Raw genomic sequence first — 25,343 nt, 5'->3', positions numbered from 1 at the left:
CACTTTAACGCTACACTGCCCCCTGTGGACAGGAGGTTACTTGTAACGGCGACTGCAGACCGTTATTTCTGCCTTTGTTCCACGAGTGTGGTTAAAACGCTCCTGTTCGCCGTTTGTGAAAAGTTAACGACCGTTTTTCTTATTAGCATGTAGACTTCACAAACTGTTGCTTTTACCACAGCTTGATTTATGTGAGCTCTCTGAGCTTTTTGTCGTACATTATTCAGCTTTCACTCGTTTTCCCGCACAAGTCTAACAAGTAACACTGTTTTCGGCTCGGCGTGTATCCCACAGCGCCGTCCTCTCTGCACTGCAGTCAGCGCTGCTTGCACATTTGGCGTAGGAAGGTCACGTTATAAAGCGGCTCGTCACTAGCGGCTGCTGGAGAGGAGAGAGAGGGGGACTGCGCAAAAAACCACGGTCCGGATTTGTGCTTGGCTGACGTCATGGGGAGCCACAGAGCTCTCTGACAGGATCCAGCACCGACGAGCACCCGGTAGGGGGGAATACACGATCAACATCCAGGAGGGCCGGGAGACGAGCACATCGCCGTTTTGTGCCACAAACGAGCCCGTAAAGTGAAGCCAGGAGCGGGGATCTCGCTTCGGTAACGACCGCGGCGCACCACGAAAGCGCTTCCCCGCAGTTAAAGGGACTACCACAGCTGTTTTCTGCCTCAAAACACAAGCTTGCACTGTTGGCCAGGGAGGGATAAGCAGCCAGAGAACAACTACTAATCCCCGGAACGGTCACATTCACGGCGGGGCTCGGACCCGACAGAAATGGACAGGGCAGCACGAACTGGATTAAATGATAGGGAGTAAAGAGACGCAGCGTACAAAGCGGACCTGAAGTGTTATGCCCGTTAAGCCGTGCGGTCTTTATTTGACTGGAAATGGGAGCTCTAACAAGCAGACAAAACATAGGCGTGGAAGAAGTGGACATCCCGTCCAATTCGGTGTACCGCTATCCACCGAAATCTGGTAAGTCACCAAACAACAGATCGGACTGGGTTGGGTGAGTGTTATCTAAAACTCGCTGCAGATGATTTATTCTGGAGGGAAAGCATCACCTTCGTATCCCGTGAGCTTACAGGCCTGCAGGGGCATTTCAGCCTTTAACCTGGAGCGGCTACCTGTGGAGACCGGTGTTTTTCACGAGCCACCTTTCCACCCACTTAAAAGTGCGCTTTCCTTTTACTCCATATTTGTGCGCTGGATGATTTATTCTAATTTATTCTTCATCTTGCAGCATTGTAGTGACATCCACAGAGGGACAGCAACACGCACCAGCACCCCTATGTTTCTATAACTAACTGTCCTTTGCATGTATTTATGCAAATTCACCTTAAAAATTTTCATGAATTGGAGAAACTGGCAGGCAGAACTGGGTTTGGCTTCTCCTTTGGTGCATCTGGTTGGCATTAGGACTAAATCAGGCTGTGGAAATGAATAAATCATGATGGATGGCATTTAAAAGACTAGTATGTATGTCATCAGAGAGAAGTTTCATCAATGGGCTGACTGTTTATTATAAAATGTCACAATAAGAAAAAAAAAACTAAGTAAGATATATTCACTTTGAGATATAAAACTCACAAATTAGAATATATTTTAAAGTTTAAAGCTTGAATTTTAGCTGCAATGATCTATGCAGTTTAAAACTGTTAATTTACTAACTATAAATCTCAGTTTATTTGTGAATATCCACCCAGTAGTGCCTGTCAGTTATGTTTGCATTATTTTATGTTCATGTGGTTTCAACAGTAAAATACAGTTCAAAATGTCTAAAATCTAAATAAGTCTAGTTTACAGTTTTCAATCAAATGAATGACTCATACAAAAAAATAATTTGTAATCATAATAAAAGCTGAAGCTGGAAACTTTTACTAAAAGAATAATCAAAATAGTTGCAACATAATTATCAATCAATAATAATTTAATTCTTTCAGCTCTGTGGAGTCTTTTAGTTTTGATCATTTATTTCCCTTTTTTCCTAAGATAATGTATTTCCTGACTAAATATAAATTTAGTCAGACTAAATATAAATGCCATAATATGGCATATATCTGGAAGACCTTTTCTTTACATTGAAAAAATAAATGAATAAACATTAGTCCGCACAGGTCACTTACGCTCAGTTGACCCAGCTCATAAAGTGGCCTTTTCCCTCAGACTGACCTGTGTGTTTTCAGTCTGTCGTGTTTCATATTTTCTGATTGCTGCATTGTGTCCAGCCCCCTCCCCGGATTAACAATAATACCAAACAGGCATTGTGTTAGAAAATGTAATCGTATTGCTTTTCAAATCTGTCAAATGCGACTACATAAATTAAAATAAAATCTCCCACGAAATTAGATCTGCAACACAATCCGGGAATATGAGTTTTCTCACACTCAGAGACATCAGACTAATATTTCAGATTCATCCTGACATCGTGTGCTGAATGTGATGAGGATGGAAGGGAAGAAAAGTGGCTGCCATTACCCCTGCTGTCGCCACAGCAGCTGAGTTAGTCGTAGACGATATAAATTTGTGATATAACAGCCCCGGTTGTAGCCTGAAGCAGAAGTGGTGGTGATGCTGGCAGGGTGGATAGAGGTGGCCATTGCTGCCAGCGAAACCGATCTGTCAGCCCTAGTTCCTGTCTGTGGGATCTGGTGACAGAGCCTGAGCCCAGGTCGCCTCTCCCACCTGCTGTAAATAAAGTGATGAAGAGAGAGGGAGACGGGCTCATCGCTTGGGCTGTTTTTTCCCCTCTATTGTGTTAATGGCTTTAAGGCCAAACTATCAAACCCCCATCCTCCTGTATGGTCTTAATAAGTGTGAAAAACCAAGCAGCCAGATTCAGACCAGCAATGCCAGACCAGATGTCCTCCCTGCAGAAACATGACTCGACTGCCCAGCATGTTATTTAGAGACCGCAAACCTCCATTACAGTCTTATGATATTAGCCTAACCTGTTATTAAAAAGCAGAATGTCCATTTAGTCTAGCTGCCATCCACCTTGAGTCTAGGTAAACAGGTACAGAAGCTACAGCACAATAACAGCCCACCTTTAGTCATTTAGACATCAGCTTTTTATTTCACTGTTTTCGGTCATAGTAAAATAAGAAAAGGACCATTTTGTCTAACCTGCCAGTTTAGGGATCGGATGAGGTAATTTTGTCATGCAGTTTGGGATTACTTGGCTTTTACAGCGAGTTATCTGTGAATACCGAGAATGTAGGCTCAGAGATTTATAGGAAGTATAAATGTTTTATGCCGGTAAAGTGCCAGATGGGTAGGACTCACAAAGTGTCAGTTTGTAGCTGCTTAATTTTGCATGGCTGCTTCAGTTTTCGCTGAAAATTATTTCATCAGTTTGCATTTTTTTAGATGTAGTTTTCATGTACATTGAAACGTAATAAACAATCATAAATATGTTCTTATTTCTTCTTTCTCGTTGTGCAGGGAGCTACTTTGCCAGCCATTTCATCATGGGGGGAGAGAAGTTTGACTCCACTCACCCGGAGGGTTACCTGTTTGGGGAGAATACAGACCTTAACTTCCTGGGGACCAGACCAGTAGCGGTAGGTATTTTTACACAATAACAGCAAAAGATAATGTCAAAAGCAAAACTTTGGGGTGTTTCACCAAGACAGTCTGTGACTACTACTTAAGTTTAACTAATAAATCTTGCAGATAGTTGTTTTATGTATGACTGAATTGCTGTTACAACTAAAGCTTTTAGTCATTTCACACCATCTTCCTAGTGGAGTATTTTTTAAGAAAGATATATATCCAAGGACAGAACATTGTTAATGTTATAATCACAGGAAATTCCTTATCACATTATCATGCTTTTTCTTTTATACTTCTTTGTTAGTTACACTTTGCTAGTACTGATTTACACCCCCCTTTTGCCTTCAGAATTTCCTTAATTCTTTGTAACATAGATGATTTACTGTTATTTATGCTAAATTCCGACCCTGAAATACTCAGACCAGCTAGTCTAAACTAAACCAACTAAAATGCCACTCTCAAAGTCACATAAATCACCTTTCTTTCCTATTCTGATGCTCAGTTTGAACTTTAACGGGCTGCCTTGAATAATGTACAATAATTATATGCCTCAGATCACTGCATACTAGCATGTGATTGGCTGTTAGATGTTTGTGTACCCAAAAAAGGGGCTGTTGATACTGTTACAATGGTTGACGTTCATGTTAAACATGGACAAAAGACCAAACATTAACAAAGGCTCCTTTTATTTTCTATTGATAGATCATCCATTTGGTTTTTCAGCAAGTTTTTACACGATAAAATGTAAAAAAAAGAGAAAAAAAACAAAGAAATGAAAATGAAGGATATTCATTGTTTCCAAGAAGACAATGTTTAAATGTGTCCAATCTTTAAAATTTGCACATCTGAGAAGCAGAAACATTTTTCTGCATTTGATTGATGGAAAAATTGATTCTTTAACACTTCAGCATCGATGGTATTGCCGTCTTCTTCTTATTAAACAGGAGTTGATACGTTTCAGCAGGCTTGACTCCTGCAGTGGCAATTACTGGTCTTTCACACTGTCATTGATTGAAATTTATTTTAACGTCTCATCCTGTCAAACTAATTAAAAATGAAATGAGAGTCTGCTGACTCCGTCTACAGAGACGTTGATAAGTGATGGTCCCTCCGGCGGGTGCGTGCAAACCTAATCATGAACCTGAAGTTCAAACTAATGAGAGCTTCAGATTGCAAAGAGCTCAAACCCACAGAGGAAAAAGAGAATTTAACACAGTCCAGAAGGCTTGAAGGGGGTAAAATGTTGGAATAAATTGAAGCTGATATGGAACAGAAAGACTGGGCTTCATCTCGCTCTGTGTGCTAATCGCAGTTGCAGTGCTGTTTCTGTCTAGACTGGGCTAAAATTAGGAGTGCAGTTTTTCTCCCGATTATATGGGTGTTTATAATCCTCCCGTGGGCTCAGAATTCAGCTGGTGATGGGTTTTTTTTTTTGTTCTTGTATGTGTGTCTGAAGCTTTACCAGCATTATATAATGGTTGGTGGTTTCGAAGCAGATGGTGCTGTGGAATCATAAATCCAACCGCAGTTGTTGTGTTCTCAGTCTCCCGCACCACTCGACAAACAGGATAATGGACGTGGCTATATTTAGGGATTTTTTTAGAGTGCCCTGGCTGGAGAACACAAATGCAAAATGGATTTTAGCCACAACACGGGTTGGCAACGATGGTTAGGTGGCCTACTTTGAATCCAATACCTTTGGGTTGTTGTCAGATTCTTCAGAGGTAGATTCTTCCTGATTCACAGAGGATGAATCCCGAGGACTTTGGTGATTGCTGACTTCCACTCATCAGCTTGATAATTTTCGGATTTTGATACTTTTTCCATTTTCATTATTATTCCAGAACATTTAGGCTAAGGCTAGGCTAAGGACATATAATCCCTAAACCTAACCAAGGAAGTAAAAAGAAATAAAAATTGGTAGAATAATTTGTGATAAAAGGCCGAAAGACCGTGTGAAGTTGAGACACACAACTGATGATGGGTCCCGCTGGTAAAGCTTCTGGGCTGCCTTTCTTTATAGTAGCCACCCCTCAAGACTTTCTCCATTTGAAGCAATGTATTATCAGGGATTATAACATCTAGTCCTTTTATTGAATCAGGACTTTAGTATCTGCAGATTCTGTGTCAGGATTGGAATGGTATCATATACAAATATCAGATTGGAACAGACCCAGGCAACTTTTTTTTAAAGTTGCCTGGGTCTGTTTCTATGTGTTAGCCCTGAAACAAACTGAGAACCTGTCCAGGGTGCGGCCTGACTCTTGCCCTATAACAGACAGGATAGGCTCCAGCCGCTCCTTCTTGGCACACTCTCAGTGTAGTAAAAGCATACCTGGAAAAACAACACAGTTAAACATTATCAACATGAACTGGCCTCCCCAGAGGCTGCACCTAAAGGTTACTGAAGTAGTGTGAGATCATCGGCCAACATCTAAAGACGACCTTTGCATGTCCTCCAAGAAGCCTAAAGAACTATTCCTGAAGACTACTTAAAGAAATTACAAGAAAGCTTTCATGATTTTTGAACAGTACTGTATTTGTCTGTATTGTTATAGCCTTTTCCTTTCTCCTCCTCCAAACTTGCGGTTTAAATTCTGTTGTTCTTGATTGCCAGTGATCACAGCACATTTTTTAACTTTGGGACTATTTTTCAGCCAAAGCTAGAATGTGTAGAATGGACAGCCAGCAGCACATTCTCTCTAAGAAGTGTTTTACAAATAGATACATTTTGAGCCACATTTACAGCATTTATTTATTTTTTTAGATATGCAATAATATGATCAATATGTTCTGCCTTGTAAGACACACCGGTCTACTGTTGGATTGGGAAACACCATCAGTCTGGCAGTCTCCCTCATAACCACAATACTGTTTCAACTATGCTTGCTGGGTTTAATTTATGACCACAAGTATTTAATTGGCATGTTCCAAATCCACATGTTCACGGTGACTATAAGCAAATTTTAAGGGCAAGTGTGTTTACTCTGGGAAACAAAGAATAGTCAACCACAACAGCATGGATTCTCCGCGAATTTTAATTAAAAGATAAAATAAAATAAAACCTCTCTTGGCATGTCTAGATGACATTAAAGCAATCTTAAACTTAAACGTTTTAAATTTTAATGAAACAAAATCTGAGGTGTTCGTGTTTGGACCCAGTCGTCCCTGTGAGTCTTCCTCTGTTGATTTGGGACCCCTGGAAGTTTATTTTAAACCTGCCATTACCGACCTTGGTTTTAAGTTGGACAGTGATTTTAAATTAGAGCAGTGGTGAAGTCCAGTTTTTATCACTTAAGGCGATTGGCAAGAGTGAAATGTTTTCTTTCTATGCAGCACTTTGAAACAGTGATCCATGCTTTTATTTCATCCCGTCTGGACTACTGTAACTCACTTTATGTGGGAGTCAGTCAGTCGTTGCTCTCACCTCTGCAGCGGGTTCAAAATGCCGCTGCGCGACTGCTAACAGGAACTCGTAAAGGAAAGCATATAACCCCTGTCCTGGCCTCACTGCACTGGCTGCCTGTGTCTTTTAGAGTTCATTTTAAAATTCTTATGACTGTTCTTAAACGCTTTCACAATCTTGCCCTGCCTCAGCGCTCTGAGCTTCTTCATCCGTACACACCCTGTACATCTCTCAGGTCAGCTGACCAGCTGCTCCTGAAAGTACTGAGGTCTAGGAGGACACTCACAGGGGACAGGGCCTTTTCTACCATTGAATTAAATAGAAATTGAAAGCCTTTATTGTCATTATACACATTATAATATAATATATAATATAAATACACAGCACCGGGTGACACAGACAGACAGCCAGAGAATGATGACACGAACAATTTGAGCACTGACAATTTTAAGCACAGACATAAGTCCAAGGAGCATCAGAATGAGCACGAACAGTCGGGGTAACTTATGTCAAGTGGTGCAGTGGTCAGTGCAGATATTTCAGTGCAAATTACTTTTGTGCAAGTTTGAGTTGCTCCTTAATTATGGAATAACCTGCCCGTTAGACAGGTGCACTTTAGAGAGGCACCTTCGTGGTGCACTTTTAAAATACGTCTTAAAACCCATTTTTATTCTTTGGCCTTCGGCCCCAGCAAAACTGAGTTTTTTCTTGTTTTAGGTTTCTTTTTATTTGCCTTTTTTATATTTATGGTTTTATTTATATCTTATGTATTTTTATGATTTAGTTTAGTTCCATTTTACAGCGCTTTGTGTCAGCTATAGTGCTTTATAAATAAAGATGGATGGAAAAAATCCAGGTTGATAGAGGTTGAGCATCTCTGGAAAAGAATATGGAAAATGTTAAATTAAATTGATCAAAGAGAAGAGTTTAAGTTTCAGCTGTTCGAGGCTTCGTGTAGGTGTTATTTCCTGAGTGGTTAAATGTGTTATATATGTGGTGCCAGCTATAGAGTTAGTATTAGGAGTCTAGCTTTAGGACAAGCTTTTGCAAAGTGTAACTACCAAATATTAGCATGCTACATGCTAAACTAACATGGTGAACATAGTAAACACTGTAATGGCTCAGTGTCACTCTGAGCTTTTTTTCTACAATTTCTCAATACCAAAACTGACCTGTGGGTTTAAGAACAACACTCGCCTTTATTTGAACAGGAGAAACGATCTGTGGGTTTTGATTTTACTCTGGGAGTGTGCAAGGAAGTACAGAGTGTTGCTCTGATAGTTATGATTTTTAATAAGACCTACAGTATTGCCCGTGAGTTCCCGATGAATGGCTCTTTTCACCATCTGTTACTCGATGTGTGTTTGTTTGTGTGGTTTACAGGCGTGACTCCTGCTGAGCCCAGATGTGTAATAGTGCTGAATACGGTGCCATTCACAGCCACGCAAACACAGTTAAACACAGAGGCGTACAGATTTGGGGGTTGTAGTGTCGAGGTATCTGACCACATCCTCCAGAGATCCTTAAACCACCTCGGCTCTCCGCTTACGCTAATTCAGCAACTTTTAGCTTCAGACACGCAACAAAGAGTGCTGAGCAGTGATCTGCAGATAGGGTCAAGTTTAACGCTCATGTGTTAATTTACACCAAGGTTTCACCCATCACAGAAAGTCTTTATATTGTTGTCAATTAACCATTTGGTCTTGTAAGTAGATTCAGTTTTACCCTGGGCTGTTTTACACACAAGTTCAGGAACCTACCAAACACTGTCTGAAGTGTCAGGCCCATCCCTGGAAAGACACGGCCAGGGCAGATTTTTTACTCTTGCTCAGCACTTGTCAGCATCGACGAGATCTGTGCTGACAAACCAAAAACATCTTTGTGTTAAGGTTAAACTGGGAGCAGCCAGGGTCATCATGCAGCCCTAAATTTGCTGTGGTGAAGAGAGGAATGTTGTGCGGTCGAGACGAAAATGAATGGTAGTACTCTTCGGTATCATAACATGTATTTAGCATCTATAATTTGTTTTTTGTTTTCTGTTCCTTTCTGTTTTCAGTTCCCGTATGCAGCCCCTCCACCTCAGGAACCTGTAAAGACGCTACGAAGCCTTATAAACATTCGAAAGGACACACTGCGACTCGTACGGTACGCACCTCTGTCCACTGATTACACAGCCTTGGTCTAATTTTATGTCAGCAGATCTGCTTCTAGGGAGCAAGTCATACCGGCTACTTTAAGAGAGAGTGTCAAATCATGCATGTTTATTTTATTTTAGTTTTTTTTAGTTTTTTTGCAAGATGAAATCTTTTATTTGTTATTTGTAGACATACAAGAGGCCTGGATACACAGGAAAGCTTGTGCTGAGTTTAGAGCCAAAGGCAAATAAATACATATATACAAGTTATTTAACCGTGATCCCAGCATTGCACTTACATGACTGCGGAATGAAAAAACTGAGATTTTTGGTATTGAGATATTTATCGCACTCTATAAAATAGATTTTTTTTGCTTTTTGCAAACACACACAAAAAAACCTCATAATCATAGACTATCAAACAAAACTGAAACAATAATTTACATTGTTATTCTCCCTTTTTCATGCAGGTGCAGTGAGGACCTGAAACTGCCCGGTGACGAAGCAGCGGGGAAGACCAGAGCCTGCTACAATGTCGAGTTCACCTTTGATGCTGACACACAGGTGGCCATCACCATCTACTACCAGGCCATAGAGGAGTTTCACAACGGAGTGCCAGTGTGAGTGAGAGTAATTTTCCTGATGAAGTAACTATATAAGAACCAGTCCATTTATCATTTATTGAACTATAACTGCATATCTGGTGTTAGTCTGCAGAATTTGTTCTAGTTATGTAGAACCAGATGTCTCGTAATCACTGCTGTGTTTCTATTTGTGCTTATTTTTGGCGAAACCGTCTAGAATGGAGAGTCCGTAAGCTCTTGAGTTAAACACAAATTACTGTGGCTTGTGCATTCGTAAAACACTGATCCACATTAAACGCAGATTTTTCCTCCGAGTGGCAACAGGCTGCTTTTGCCCCACAAAACTACTGCTGCAAAGACAGGACCGATTTCCATGTGTGTGTTTTTTTTCTTCTTTCTGTTTTCTAAACATCCACTTGTGGCCCAAACAGAGCCTGCGGTTGTGTGATTCAGGCCCCACTGGTGGGGGCATAGAGCAACTGCGGTTGTGGTGTGGATGACCAGGGGAAAAATAGGAAGTGCTACTGAACTGAATCCGTTTGCTTTGTGTAGGGAAAAAAGAGTGCTGATACCGTTTTGCTGATTTTATTTTCGCTAAATCTTCAGCTTGGATCATAAAAATGTGGGAGGCGTGCAGCTCTCACCACCCAGCAAGTGCCCTTGTTTTAATTTCGGATTTTATCACTTTCGCTTTGTGCTTCTTTTTTTTTTTGCCACTGCCAACAATATCTACTAGCCTACAAGGGAAAACAGAAACACTATTTTCTGCCTTGTTTGTTTAATATTAATTATGAAGACCAGCTGTGGACTCGTGTTTTTACATGAAAGTGAGTCCAGTGACTTCTCTGCAATGCCATGCAGACTTGAAATTAGCGTATATGGAACAGATGTTTGGAGTTTGAGATGAGTTGTGGCTGACAACCAAAGCTAAATATATGTGAATATATTGTGTGTATATGCCTATTCTGATTCTGAATAAATATTTGAAGAGAAAAAAGTGACATTGCTGCATCCTTAAAGAAAACAAGATAACTGTGTAAATTAAAACAGGCTAGTGTGGCAGAGAAAAGTATATCCATAAATATTCATCCAGACAATTGTTATTCCAGCATGGTCTCGCATATCTTAAATGCAGCTCAGTGTTTGCATATCTTGCATAAGAAGCTGTGATTCTATTTCTGTCCAAACAGGATGGAGGACCTATGCACATTTTGCTTTTTCACCACTTCACTCAGAATAAATTACATTTAAATGAGACTCCCCCTCTCCAGCTGCTACATTTAAAAACCAATTACCTATTTTGCTTATAGTCAGCTACAGCAGATAGAAACAGCCATTTCCTGTTACCTTCCTCTTATAACCTGACCCGTATCTGTCTGCTTCCTGCAGTTACCTGCCCCAGGACAGCTCACTGCAGTCTGAGACGGTACACTTCAAAAGGGGAGTTTGCCAGCAGTTCTGTCTGCCATCACACACCGTCAACCTCAGCGAGTGGGCCGACGACGAGGTAGGCGGCTTGTACCTGCAGCACGATCACTGAAACGCGTGTTTTCATGAGGTTGTGCTGGAGCATGAAGCCAGTTTGTACAGATGGATATCTGTGGTGTTTCTCTCCTCAGCTGCTGTTTGATATGGACAAGGAAATCTTCCCCATGGTTGTGCAGGCTGTTGTAGACGAGGGAGAAGGTGAGCTAATGTGCTTTGTCACACTGGTGTGATATGAATATGCATAAAGATGTACCAACTTGTTTTTTTGTTTTTTTTTATCCTTGCAGAACATTTGGGCCACTCTCACATACTGCTAGCTACATTTGAAAAGGTAAGAGCCAAAATCATATTTCCAGTAATTCGGATAATTTATTCTTGATTTATCACGATTCATTATTATGATGTCTTGTCAATATTAAACTCCAAAGACAGGCTAATATTTTACAGATGTATTAATAATACATACAACTGTTGCTTTCTTTGCCAGCACATGGATGGAAGCTACTGTGTGAAGCCTCTGAAGCAGAAACAAGTGGTGAATACACCTGCCTTTCTTCTTTCCATCTGTCTTACATCCTTTTGTGTAGCAACTTAATTCTTTTGAAAGACAAAGACACATCAAAGCTTTATTTTCTCCTTGAAACTCACGTCTGGCCCGTGAGAGCGGCCGCCTTTATTCATCGCCGTGTTCCTTTTCCCAGGTGGATGGTGTGAGTTACCTACTGCAGGAGATCTATGGGATCGAGAACAAATACAACAGCCAGGAATCAAAGGTAAAAATTGGAAAACATATGAAGCGTTTCAGAGCACTTTAGAAGTGACGTCAAAGTCTACCAAAACAAATCAGTATCACTGTCTGCTTTCGCAAATCGACTTCTTCCGAGTGTTTTGATAATTTTTGTCTCCAGGTTGCTGACGACGAAATCAGCGACAACAGCGCGGAGTGCGTTGTGTGTTTGTCTGATGTACGAGACACGCTCATCCTGCCATGCAGACACCTGTGTCTCTGCAATGCCTGTGCAGACACCCTGCGCTACCAGGCCAACTGCTGCCCTATCTGCAGACTGCGTAAGTTCAGATATCGAAACACTGATCTTTTGGCAGATTTGTTTTACAATCAAATGAAAACAGTGCAGAACGAGTTCATATTTTAGCTGAACAAGATGTATTCTGCACACTGAGGGGGCTAAATATTCTATAGTCCCTCACTCAGTTAGTTTTTCATTTATTTAAAGACTACAGTAATAGAGGAGAAGTGGTACAGGTAATAAAAAAGAAATAAAATCCTTGTTTGATTTCATGTAGAATTAAATATGGGAGGAAGGAAACACATTTTAAACAATAGTTGCTTCTATTCTAGAGACTACAGGAAACTGCGTCAGAAATGTAAAAGAAATGCTAAAACATTTCTTTTGTAGCTCGCACCAGAATAATTAAAAATATAGTAAATTTTGATACGCTTTGACAGGCTTAGTGTTTCCCAAACTGATAAAAGCCAAACAAAAATGAAGACACTTGTTCGCAGATAATCTGTAATCTAAAGGTGTCAAATTGGCAATTAAATAGTAATTAACTCAGTTCATCCAAACCCTCTTCATCTTGTTTGTAGCCTTTAAATTTACATTTTTCCTCTAAATTTTGTTTGGATTGTTTGAATTTCTGTCTTCTTTGTCTTTAAGCATTCAGAGCTTTGCTGCAGATTCGAGCAATTAGGAAGAAACTCAGTCCTCTGTCACCTAGCAGCTTTAACCCCGTCATCACTTCCCAGACCTCCGACTCAGAGGAACACTCGGTGAGACAGAACTCACGCAAGAGAGACACTGTTGTGATAACTTCCAGTCATCCTGAACTCAAATTCTCACCGCCCTCTTCTCCTCACAGGCATCAGAGCACATCCCTCCAGGTTATGAGGCGGTGTCTCTCTTGGAGGCCTTGAACGGCCCCCTCAACACCACCTCAGTAGCTCCTCCTCCGCTCCACTCTGGTCCCAGCCACGTCTCTGGAGCCCTTCCTCCGTATAGCAGCGAGCCTCACCCTGCCCCGGCTCGCTCCCTCTCTCCTCTGGACCACTCCAACTCCAGCCAGGCTCTTAAACTCAAAAAGAGTGGTTCAAAGTGAGTTTCCCTGTGAGGCCAAAGAGAGTACTGGTCAAAGTTAATGTTTGTTTTTTCTGCTTGGATCAGCGGGATGGGTGGAGCTGGCTGCTTAGGACAGCATGCTTTGATCATAGGAGCATATTTAAAAAAAAAATAAACTTATGGTCGCCCCGCTCTTTCTTATGAGAAATTCTTTTTTTCAGTTCAAGTCTGCTAACTGTAGCTTAATTTGTTGGACCTTGAAGTAGATTTCACAGAGAAAAAGATTCTTCCACACACATTTTTACAAAATTATAACAATAATAATAATTATTATTATCCTTCTCTATTTAATTTCAGTTTCTGCTCCATAACATTTTCAGCCTCCTGGTGTTATTTTCTCTGATGTAAATTCACTTTGTTGCTTATCTTAGGTCACTTTCCCAGAATTCCTCTGTGCTTCCCGAGGAGGACGAGAAGTCTTGCAGTGAATCCGAGGCCTGTCGCCACAAACTCGCTGTGGACCAGCAGGAGGTATGTGTGTGTTAAACATACACAGAGAGAATATGCATTTTCACAGTGTCACATGTCTCCTACGGCTGAGGGAGTTTACACGTTAGTTTACACATCATGTTGTGAACGTCTCTCTCACGGCTTGCTGTTGTTGGTTTACAGTGCGGAGTAACTCCAGACAGCGAGAACCTGACTTTCTCCTCCTCTGGAGCCATCGACCAGTCATCCTGCACCGGCACCCCCCTATCCTCCACCATTACCTCCCCGGAAGGTATACACAGACACACATGCACACACACACTAAACCTCAAAATACTCTTTTTCCTACCTTTTTATAACACCTGAAGCCTGTTTTTTGTGTGACTCACACTTGCATAAGCATGATAACATGCATAATGCCTGTGACTTATGTAAATTTTGAGTTGCTCTAAAAATTGCAGCAACTGATGTGAATCACTTCCATTTGCTAAAGGCAAAATGTGTTTTTAAAGGTTTTGTTTTGTGCCTCACATTTTATATAGTTAATGCCACTGTAAGTCTCTTCATCATGCATGAAATGTGACTCTGGACTTAATTTTTATTGTGGGCCATAATGTTCCAGCGATAGTAAGTACGCCTACTGTGATCTATGCCACTGTGAAACGCTGGTATGTGCTCCTATAGAAACCACACAATCACAACCACAACTGGACCGTACCAGTAAATAGGCTGTACTGTACTACACACATACAACGCAAACTACAAAGTATATTGTAAAGTGTTATTATGCAACACTACAATAATGAAAAGGATTACATTTGAGAAGATTGAAAATCATTTGCTATTAAATCTGGGATTTGCAGCGTGAGTAGTTCCTTCACTGTTAAATGTAATTATGTAAACAGTGTGGTACCTTTGCATCCTTTTTGTTTTCATTTCCCTTCTTTTTTCAATCCAAATCAAGTCTTTTTATGGCTGCGATTCACCTTGTAGTTCATTGTTTCGGTGCAGACTATCAAATGAATATCAAAATTCAATTCTCAAACCAGAGCTATCAAAAGAGTTGGGAGTCAATCTTGGACTCTGTGGGAAAATGATGATGATGGTGGCCATCACTGTGGCTACACCCATTATGATCATTCTATAGTTTCCCCTTTAAAACTCTGTAATAAATTTAGTACACCCTCATACTTCAGATGATTAAAAAGATGCATCAACTCTAATGCCATTTTATTTGTGCGACACCCAGCATGTGAGGAAATAGGAAACAAACTAGAGTCCAGCTTAATTTCTTGCACTATTCCTGAATTACATAATACAACATAAGTTGTCCACTTAATAAGAGATTTCCTTAAGCAGAAGCACACACACGATGGTCACTAATCAAGATGTCAATTACAAAGTAAGTTTGCCATCACAGAAAAAGACTGTGATGAACTCTTAAACTCACTCTTGTCCTTTCACACCCGAATAAAGGTGTAAAAGTCACAAGAATTGTAGTGTTCTCATTTTTAAGGTAGCTTGTCTATAGTGTGGTGTTATTGCTATACTCTTTTTTTTTCTGTAGTAACATTTATGCAGGGTTAATTAAGTCCATCTTGTTCTAAAAGTTGGTTTCAGCTGCTCTACCCAGCCAGGAAACCCATTTTCCTCAAAGTGGTGTTCAGTGTCTCAGAAACGTTGCATGAAAGCTAAATACAAGGAGTTCAAGGCAGCTTCAATGAAGGCTTTTAACATAAATAAATCAGAGGTTTACCACCTCAGCGTTTTGTGTTGGTGCCACTAGATGAAATTTTCTGGGAAATCTACAGAGTGGCCTTTGAGCAAAACCCCGAAAGCAAGGTCTATTATTCCAGCTGGAACGATTTTTGCAAGTCACTATTTACATTTTCTGCCGCTGATAATATTTGCGGACGCATGGCCTAGTTTTTTTCCCAACCTGGCAGCCGAAAAACGAAAACAAATAAACATCCGAAACCCCCCAAAGCCGGACCGTGATGTGTGTCTCCGTCTGTCTGCCAGACCCAGTGAGCAGCAGCCTGGCCCAGTCAGTGATGTCCATGGCCTCGTCCCACTCGCAGCACTCCCACATCAGCACTGACACCATGTCCTCCATGTCAGGGTCCTACCTGGCCGGGGCCGAAGGTGAACCCGGGGGGGACGAGGGGGGAGATGTGGACTGCGAGGAGAACCAGGAAGCCTCCATGGAGAACCGAAGACCATCACAGCAAGACAGGGTGAGCATGGAGGATAAACAAGCTGCACATTCATGTAGTTTTAAAAAAATTTGTCGTCTCATCAGGACTCAATGCTTCCCTTTGGTTGTTTTCTTTTTTGTAGGAATTTTCCAAAGAGCCAAAGGAACAAAACTATTCAGTGGCTGTAGAGGAACAGGACTCAGAGGTGACTAACACAGTGATGAGCAGGCTGCGATTCTTGCTTATTTTATGAATTAAGTTGCCTATTACAACGTTTCATAACGCTTCCCCCCCCCCCTATTTTCATCAGGGAAATGATGTCACTGAAGAGGACTGCTCATCTCCATCTAATGGGAAAGGTAACTATAGTAACCATCTTTCACCTTTCACCCATGGCAACTCATCACCGTTTGCATTTGTTGTTCTCAAGCTATGAGAAAAAAAAAAGGAAATACACCCTTTCATACAAACTACATATTATAGCAAATCTGTTCGTGTCATGGCTGAGTGATGCCAACCCTTTCAAAGTAATGGAGTTGTGTGTTAACAGCCGTCCTCTAGATGGGGCAGTCTCTTTCAAAATGCTTGCAATTTTGGCTGCATCTGTATGAGAGTGAATGGCTTCTCATGCAGCGTGTCTGCAAAAGGAATCTGATCTTCTGCACAGTGATGGCTGAGCTCACGAGACCACAAGAGCCAAAATAAATTACAGATGCTTTGATCAAGCCTTCAAAGTTTTACAGTTACTAATTAAATCACTTTTATAACAGTATGTGATATTTAAGTCTCATGCTGACATGATGATCTAAAATTTGTTAATCCAAGTGTTAGTTAAGAAAAGGACTCTGAAGGTGTCTCAGTAAGCTTGTAGGATGCAGGCATACTTTCTAGGTAGGGAAGGAGGTTCCACAGTGAGATTAGTCAAGTAAAGCCAAAAACGTTATGAAAATCATAACCATTAATTACACAGTCTAAGGAGCTTAGAAAGAAAGCAACTAGGAATGCATTCTTTTGAATGTGTACCATAACCCTATAAATAAAATGGCATTTTATCAGTAATCACTGTACCTCGGTGATGATACTTACACTTTCCGTCAACGGGCTTCAGAGTATTGGTAGCAGCATGTGGGTAAATTACATCTGTATAGTCAAAGACAGTTCAGTTTCAAAATATGAGTTTTAAAAGTTAATGCTGGAAAGGTGTGAGGATAGGAGTAAGAGTATTAGCCAACTCCACCTCAGTCCTGAGCACCAAACCAGCCCTTTTCTTGTCAGCAGCCACCCAGAGTTGTTACAGAGCTGAATAAAACAGCACAAACTCAGTTTTGATTTGGTCTTATTTATTTATTCTGTTCTCCAAAGTGTCCTCATTCTGAATTAAAGGTCATTTGCAATAAGTATTCTGATCGATCAGAGCATCCTTTCACTAACAGGAAACAAGCCTCTAGAGTCATCCTTTGTTGATCAGATTCAGGTTTTGCTCCACTCGGGGCTGCTGACTTGCATCTGCATGGTTTGAATTTCTCTATGAATGTTTGTGTACTCGCTGTTGGCATTAGTGTAAAATCTATGTATTTTTACTCTTTAAGCCTTGCTGCCTGCACCTGCTTTTATAGCTTCTGTATCATGAAACATGCTCCACCTGCACTGCTCCTGGATGCCGTTTATGTGCCTGCAAGTGTGTGAAGTGTGTGTATGTGTGTATGTGTGTATGAGAGAGAGAAGGCAAGCGCGATGGAGTGCTAAAGAAAGTGTTGTGGTGTGCACTGCGTGGGCGTCCATTACCAGTAAGGCTTGAAGCAAAAATAACAAGGTCACCTTTAATTAGACAACGGTTTGAAACGTATATATGTAAATTACTTGTGTGTGTGCGTGGGTGTGTGTGTTGTGATACATCGGGCCAGACTGAAACAATCTCTGCGAGTTACTGAATGACCTTTCAGTTTTTTAGGAGACGAGCGGACCTGTGCTGCCTGACAGACTGTGAATGAGCACACGCGCTGTAGGATGTATGTTTGCACGCACACTTGTGTGCATCTGCACCAGCGCTGCCAGACGGCTTCTGAATGTGCCCTGTCTGTGTCTCTGTGCTGAGCTGCCAATCATTCACTCATCACTTCCTTATTAGCACACACACTCTGCACACGAGCAGGCTTGCTGCAGGCATGAAGCACTCACACATATGATACATCTCAGTATTTATTATCTGGCCATGCTGGAAAAGGAAGAAAATCATATTCCATACAGGTCCCGTTTACTTCTTTTTAATTTATTTTTCATCTCATTTATCTGTGCTTCATGAATAAGGTAAAACACCAAAACCTCAAGTTCATTTGCGTCATATTAACTTACAAGATATATATATATACAAAGACATTTGTTTGAGAAAGACCTAAATTCCACAGAAGAACAAAATGTTGGGCAGGCAAAGCTAAAGAAAAAAAAGCAGCAAAATGTGATTTTAACTATGAAGATTTTCTCCTGATACTGCTGCCATCATCACCACAGCAGCACAGTCTACTGTGAGTACATGTGGAAATCAAATACAATGCAGTCTATGAATGAGCACAAGAGATAGAACTGAAGATATCATCAAATTAAATGCACTACCATTTGATATAAACCATGACTGATCAAAAGAGCATAAAAAAATCAAACAGGTTTTCCTCTTGGTTCCTGTTAGAATAGTGAATTTGACAGCCACGATGATCCATGACAGGACAGAATGGCAGCGTTTTGACAGTCCTGACACTGCAGTCCTGCAAACTAAGCTTTGCAAGTGTCCAAACTTCGTTTTATCATAGTTCCTTCACTTGTCACATTTTTTTCAGCTGGACATGCTCACCTGTTTTTTTTTAGAGTCACTCGATTATGATTTGACATATGCATTAAGCAGAAGGCCAAATAAAGAAAAAAAGTGAACTGCTTCACAAGCTTTCTTGAAACTTGATCTTAGAGACTCACATTGATCAAATGTGCAAATATTTGATCAATTATTGTTCTGTTATTGCCATTCTAGCATGGCCACCTCTGACACCCTCCCCCCCTCTTCCTTTTTCTCTCACCCTCCTGCCTGTCCCACCTTCTCCTCCTCCTCCTCCCCCCATGCTGTGCCTGGCTGCTCTTGTTTGACCTTTGCCCTCGCTTGCAGGTGGGCGGAGCAGGTGTCCAGAGTTGGCCAATAACAATCAGGGCGTCGCCCTCTGTGACACGCCCTCTTTGGGGTTGGATAATGAGCAGGCTCCCGACAGCCGTTTTGCGGGTGAGTGGCAACCTCCCGAACATGGACCAATGAGAGCTGAGGACTGAGAGTGTAGGGAGGGAGTTTGAGGAGAGATACAGGAGGAAAGAAAATGTGAGGAGAGTTATCTGCAGAGGAATAAAGGATTTCTGATGCATTAGCTTGCTATGCTAACGTGCTAATGTGAACGGAAGCTAGGGAGAGCAGCAGTTAGGTTTTTAAAGCTGTTTTTAGATGAGGTTTTATAGCATTTTTGCCCAGCATGAAGACTAGGAGCCTTCCTTCTTCTCTTCATCCTTACCCTTTGATGTTGTGGTGCTTCATTGCTTTTTTTTTTTTTTTTTTTCTCCAGTAGCGGTTAGCTGTCCACTCTCTCCCTCCTCCTCCCCTTTAGCTGAAGCCCCGGTGTGTGTGAGCGTGTGTGTTTGCGTAGCCGCGTTTGAGTGAATCTTACCGTGTGAGTGATGGGTGATTTCTGCATGCTGTTTGCTTTCATGAGAGTGTGTGAGAGAGAAACAGTCTGGCCCTTCCCAAAAGTTGAAGTTCATGTTCAGTGTCTGCCAGCTCCGAGCCGCTTTGCCAAACATCTGCGACTCATTTTCACACCCTCCATCTTCCCTCCTGTCCTTCCCCGGCCCTCCTGTCTGCTTCGCCACACGGGGTGAGTTACTGTGATGAGAGCTAAAGGTGTCGATTTTGTTCTTGACGACCAGCGTTTGCAAATCCCCTCAGTTATTTTCTAGACTACTGGTTGAATTTGATTCTATTTCTCCTTTGTTTCATACCTTATCTTTACACTGTTTCAGCAGAAATTTGCCTATAAAACTTCCCTTCCTTTGTCATTTCAACAATTTTAAAGCTGCCAATGTAAAACAGACCTCTTTAAAAAGCCATCACAACCTTTGGTGTGGTATGAAAAATATTATTAAATGGCTGAAATGTAAGGATATTGTTTCATTATTTATACAAATACAAATGTGTCATATAAAAGAAACTCCATATAAAATGTTTAAGGAATTCTCTCAGTTTATTTCCACTAAATATTCAAATAAAAGAGTTCACCATTCAGTAAATAGACGAAACTCCAGAGAGTTAGTTTACCTCGTCAGCATACATGTCGCATCATTTTGTGTTCAAACTTTCTTCACAGCCTTTAGCTCTCCATCATTCTCGTAGCTTTTGACCTCGTCCCCTGTCCAAACCCCGAGATTCCCTTCCCATGAACCCACTTGACCCTGTTTGCGTTTTACGGTGAATGTCGTGACATGTTTTCTATTCCTGTGTTGTAAAGGTGTTCTGTTATCTCTCTGTTTCTCTCCTTTTTACTTCCCATCATTCTTCACATCCTCTGCTGTCTTTTCCTGGAAATATTTCCTTCCTGCCCCTTTCTTCTTCTCTTCTGTCTTTTTTCCTTCTTTCGCTTTCTTTCGGATGGACAGATGAGGAGTCGTGCCCAGTGCACATTGAGGACTAGGTATGGAGATGTGGTTAGATGGTCAATCAGACTTTAAAATCTCAATTTGGGGGATTTTTTCCAATTTATACTTTGTTCAGGCTTTCAAACAGTACAACTGTTTAGGATATGTGGATTCACCGAATTGTGTTTCTGTCAACACTGGTGACATGAAAAGTATGAATTATTTTCTTTCTTTGTGTCTGTGGCTTTATTTTTAAATAGGGAATAGCACAACATGCATCACTGAGATCTACTGAGCATTGATTTATTATTGTTTATCTAAAGATAGAATACAATTTTCAATATTTGAACGTTCTGGATAAATTTGATTTGAAAAGAAGAAACAGTATCATGTCTTTGTATGGTTACACCTCAGCTATCTCTGTTCTTTTTTATAATGGGTAATCAAGTTAATGGTTATCGCTTGTTATTACAATAAACTGTAAACTGGACGTTTATCAGCCTAATATTTTTCTATAAAATTGTGTGTGTGTGTGTGGGGGGGGGGGTTAAAAAGAAAGGTTTAAATCCGTAAATACTGAAAAATGGTTATTGTGACATTTTTGTGACAAATGCTGAGTTTTCAAAGTAGGAATTTGAAAAATGCTCTCACTTTATCTTTAATCTTGAAATACTTACAAATTAAGAATTCATCCCTGGTGTGGTAGGGTTAGGTTAAGCAAGTCTGCTTTAATATTAAAGTTTTTAGAGTATTGGAGGAAGCATACCCTCCTCATCTTTAGTCACAATACAGAACAAGAAGTTCTAATCTACTTACAATGTAACCACAGAAACTGTTTTATTACAAAAAGTCACCAGCATTGTGCCGAAGTCTTCAGCTACCCCCCATTTCTTTGTCTTTAAAAAGACTTCAGCAATAGTTCTCCAGGCTTTCTCAAAGTCTTTCAATTTTTATTTGGACATCAGCTGTTTTCTTCACTCACTTTCAGTCTAGTCCTTGTACCTGTCATGGTTTAGGGCTGCATTTCAGCCAGTAGTGTTGGGGAACTTGTTAAAATTGATGGAATTGTGAATGCAGAAAAGTACCACCTACTATGCAGTACCACCTGAAAGGCATCAGATTCGCACAATCTTCATTTTTAAGCACGGCAAAGATAACACAAATAACCTGCCAATGCAGTAAAAGCATACCTGAATAGAAAAACACACAATGATAGACTATCAGCCATGATTTGTTCTCTCCAGAGGTTGGATCAACATGGTTGCACCAAAGCAAAAGACAGCCAACATCCAAAGAAGGGCTTTGACTTGCTTTTAGGAACCATGGAGAACTGTTCTTGAAGACATACAAGAAAGCTGACTAAGAGAATTTAGTTCTGTTTTGAATAATAAAGGTGATCATATGAATATTTAAATTTTCAAGCTCATTAGAACTGCACATACTCTGTTTTTGCCTTAAATACTCCATTTCTACATATATTTGCACGTTTCAATGAATTGCTGTACCCATTTACCATTTTTCTAGCAAAACATAAAAAAATGCGGGACAGTCCAAGACTTTTGCACGGTACATTGGGTTTATTGATTTCTGCAAATAAAGTTTAACTGAAAAATTACGGTTTGTCTGTGAGTTATCTGGAAAAACTGATTCAAATCATCTCCTCATTCTCTGTCTTCTCTTATTCAGACCTGTTGTACCTCGGGGGCTACAGGCCTGTTTTGGAGCCTCTCCCCCACCACAACTCCACCAGCAACATGAACCTGGCGGAGCAGGGGGCAGAGAGCAGAGACGGCCAGAGTCCTAAACATCCCCGCCGCGGACCACTCATTGTGTAACACACACGAACACACACCAATCTAAACTTACCCATCCAGTCAGCTCTTCTTAATCCTGCCACAGTGCTGCAACGCTGGATACTGTCCTCACTGAACAGGGAATCACATCCCCATCTTTCTCAAAATTTCCTGGATGATTCTGGAGTGGAATAAGGACGAAAGAGGAATCACACCTCTCCATTGTCTGTGCGGTTCTTTTCCTCACAGGAGTTTCCTTGTTTTCTTGTCTGTGATCTAACTTGTTGTGGGAATGATTAGCCTACTGCTACGTTATTATTTATTACCTGTAGGTTTAATGAGAGCTGTGTATTGTGACACTATCTTTAGAAAAAAATATATGCTGCTCCTCTTCTTTTTTCCCTTTCTTCCTATTACCAGCTAAACAGTCAGGGGTTACTGTGATCGGCAATCGGATTTATTACTAGCGTATTTCTCCTTCTCTGTTGTAAACTGTATGCCTGACGAGTGGTCGGACGCTTTGACGCTAAAAGTCAGCTGACACCGGACTACCTTACCTTACTGAGCTAGAAAGTGCTGACCCCTCTCCTCTCATCAGGGCGCTCCTGTCTACACTTCGCATGCAACTTTTCCGAGTTTTCCTCTCATTTCCGCCATGCTTTTGACACACAACAACCTGTGCTGAATGTCAATTCAAAAGTGCAGAAGTGATCGGACTCGTATGGCGGTCGATGAGCCAAGTTATGGTGGCCAAAATGAACAGAGATGAACTGGAGGAAGGAAAAAAAAAAAATGCCACACAGAATGTAGGACGATAATCTCTTAGAAGGGGAATGTACGGGACATCTGAAATGCCCCCTAACTGGAAACAAACACAAACTTTGATACACAGTCAAACACATCACTGGCACCGTCTCCATCTACAGCTCCATCTTAGCATGTCAGTATTATTGTAGTGCAACTTGAAATCAACAAATACCACCGAGCAATAAAGACACTGCATTTCGTCCTTTTTTTCCTGCACTAGGATGCTTGTTCGCAGTTCAAACAGCGACAAAACTGTTTGCACTGCCCAGTCATATTCAGACGTTTCATTGTGTTTGTTATTGCTTTTTTTTTTATTTCAGCGTTGCCATTGTAAATGGATTTCTTGTGAGACAAGCATCAATACAGAGAAAGACTTGACCCACACTGCTGTCTTGCATCTTGCTCATCTTCATGCTTCCCAGTTTGTACCATCCCCTCGAGCCTGTTTCTTCCTGTTTGTGACGCTTTTAGTTCGTGAGATACACTTTAATGTATGTCACCTGTTGTTGACCTCTGTTTCTGTGTTTTAATTTGTTGCAGAACACTGTGTTGTTTATTAGAATGTGGATGAAAATATGTGAAAAATTTGTAAAGGTTTACACACCAATAACTGAAAAGGGACAATATCAACATTTAATGCACTATTAGCTGATTCCTAGACGACACACTTTGCGGTGCATGAGGCGACAGTAGAGTAAGCATGTTAGTCTAGGTCAGCCTGCACCCTACTGTAGACTTGATGATGGATCACTGCACACGCATAAAGCAGTAACGTATCCTTCTGTAGTGTTAAATATCAGTTTCTGGCACCCTATTCTTTTGGCCGGTAAGGTCAAGACTACTGCACTACTATAACCAAGCTGCAAACAGTCACATGATCACAGTCCGAATGTGTTAATGAAGCTGTATTACGGCACCAGTCACAGTATGATAACAAAGGGATGGGTCCCAAATCTGCAAGACCCCACTTTTCTAGAGTGAAAATGTTAATGAAGACTTTGAACAGACAATAAAGTTTTTGCAACTAAACAGACATTTGAGGGATTTTCTGTTGAGTTAAAATGGAAGGATTCATTAATCAGTGCTAGGTTGTGTTTTGGTTTATGTCTCAGAGCATGAACTGCTTCTTTGAGGAGTTTCCTAACATGGTCACTGTCACTGAAAATCGCTCGACGCACTTATTTTACAGTCATTTTTCAAACTTTGGTATGCTTTATTTTCCCAGAAGAAAGTTCAAACTCACCAGTAGAAAATTCTTACAGCTAAATTGGAACCATTCCCACACAACAAAATTGACTTTTCCATCCATCTATTGTCTTCCTTTTATCCTTATCTGTGTTGCCCAAAATGGACTTTCCTGCTTACAAATATATACATGTGAGTGGATTTTTGTACTTTCCAACAGATGTCACCAATCAGCATAACAGCAGCCAAATGTGGCATCCCTATCAGTCCCTGTCCTAAAAAAAAAAAAGAAAATGAAGGAATAATCCAAAAACAGAAAAAAGAAGAAGAATATGGTTTCATCTTTTTACTTATAACTACACAACTCAACAGATTTTTCTGTATCTTTCAGCTAACTTGTTTCCATCACTCCAAACTAAAACAAATCTTGCATTGCTAATGATCCGCCTGGTAATTTGTCCTCATTCTGTTATATGGTTTTGGTATGGTTTTGGTCGTCACACAAGGCTATATAGGGAATTCCAGGAGCTGCTAAAAATTCTTGACAAACCCTCCTTTTCACTACGGTATGGCATGTAGTTTGAGCTGGAGAAAATTTAGACAGTTCTACCACAGTGTCCTGTTATAATCCAGACACATTACAGTACAGTGTTTTTCTGTGACTACCAGGTCTATAGCAACACAACTGAAAAATGCCAACATAGCTTTAAACATGACTCTGGTCCTCTCATGGGAATAGTCTCAGTATCTGAAACTACAGCTATTTGAATAGGTTCCAGATTTATGAACAATACTCACACACAACAATAAATTGATACACTTGAGAAGTGAAAAGTAGTCAGTCACCTGTCAGATATATCTTTATCTTTCAGAAGTTCAGGAGGAACTAGCTAGGACGACTCGTTACTCGAATGACCTGCCATATCATGAAGTGCAAAGTGACCTAGCGAACGCAGTTC

General features: G+C 40.8%; 1 protein-coding gene across 4 annotated transcripts; it reads left to right on the top strand.

The window, feature by feature from the left end:
• The first annotated feature begins 61 nt into the window (after positions 1 to 61).
• Positions 62 to 24,228, top strand: rnf157 (ring finger protein 157). 4 transcript variants are annotated; one of them, XM_031759664.2, is made up of 20 exons: positions 62 to 983; positions 3,453 to 3,571; positions 9,026 to 9,114; positions 9,574 to 9,723; positions 11,077 to 11,194; positions 11,307 to 11,373; positions 11,463 to 11,506; positions 11,663 to 11,710; positions 11,877 to 11,948; positions 12,084 to 12,243; positions 12,855 to 12,967; positions 13,057 to 13,289; positions 13,685 to 13,784; positions 13,926 to 14,034; positions 15,765 to 15,979; positions 16,083 to 16,145; positions 16,251 to 16,299; positions 19,092 to 19,202; positions 20,621 to 20,655; positions 22,286 to 22,413. In XM_031759664.2, the coding sequence occupies exons 1-19, from the start codon at positions 896 to 898 to the stop codon at positions 20,653 to 20,655; spliced, it is 1,983 nt and encodes a 660-aa protein (XP_031615524.1). In that variant the 5' UTR covers positions 62 to 895; the 3' UTR covers positions 22,286 to 22,413. The 4 variants fall into 4 exon arrangements, with proteins under 4 accessions (XP_031615524.1, XP_031615522.1, XP_031615523.1 ...); XM_031759662.2 differs by lacking the exon at positions 20,621 to 20,655 and having other exon boundaries at positions 65 to 983; positions 15,864 to 15,979; positions 22,286 to 24,228; XM_031759661.2 differs by lacking the exon at positions 20,621 to 20,655 and having other exon boundaries at positions 67 to 983; positions 22,286 to 24,228.
• The last annotated feature ends 1,115 nt before the right edge of the window (positions 24,229 to 25,343 follow it).

This window comes from Oreochromis aureus, linkage group 8 (genome assembly GCF_013358895.1).
Source record: "Oreochromis aureus strain Israel breed Guangdong linkage group 8, ZZ_aureus, whole genome shotgun sequence".
Lineage (NCBI taxonomy): Eukaryota > Metazoa > Chordata > Actinopteri > Cichliformes > Cichlidae > Oreochromis > Oreochromis aureus.
This window is presented reverse-complemented; position numbering and strand designations above follow the sequence as displayed.

Bases quoted from the DNA above. Each gene is read 5' to 3' on its own strand.
- rnf157 (XM_031759661.2), top strand. From the start codon at position 896: ATGGGAGCTCTAACAAGCAGACAAAACATAGGCGTGGAAGAAGTGGAC. The intron at 3,572-9,025 runs GTAGGTATTTTT...TTCTGTTTTCAG, and splicing joins TGGGGACCAGACCAGTAGCG to TTCCCGTATGCAGCCCCTCC. The intron at 13,785-13,925 runs GTATGTGTGTGT...GTTGGTTTACAG, and splicing joins TCGCTGTGGACCAGCAGGAG to TGCGGAGTAACTCCAGACAG.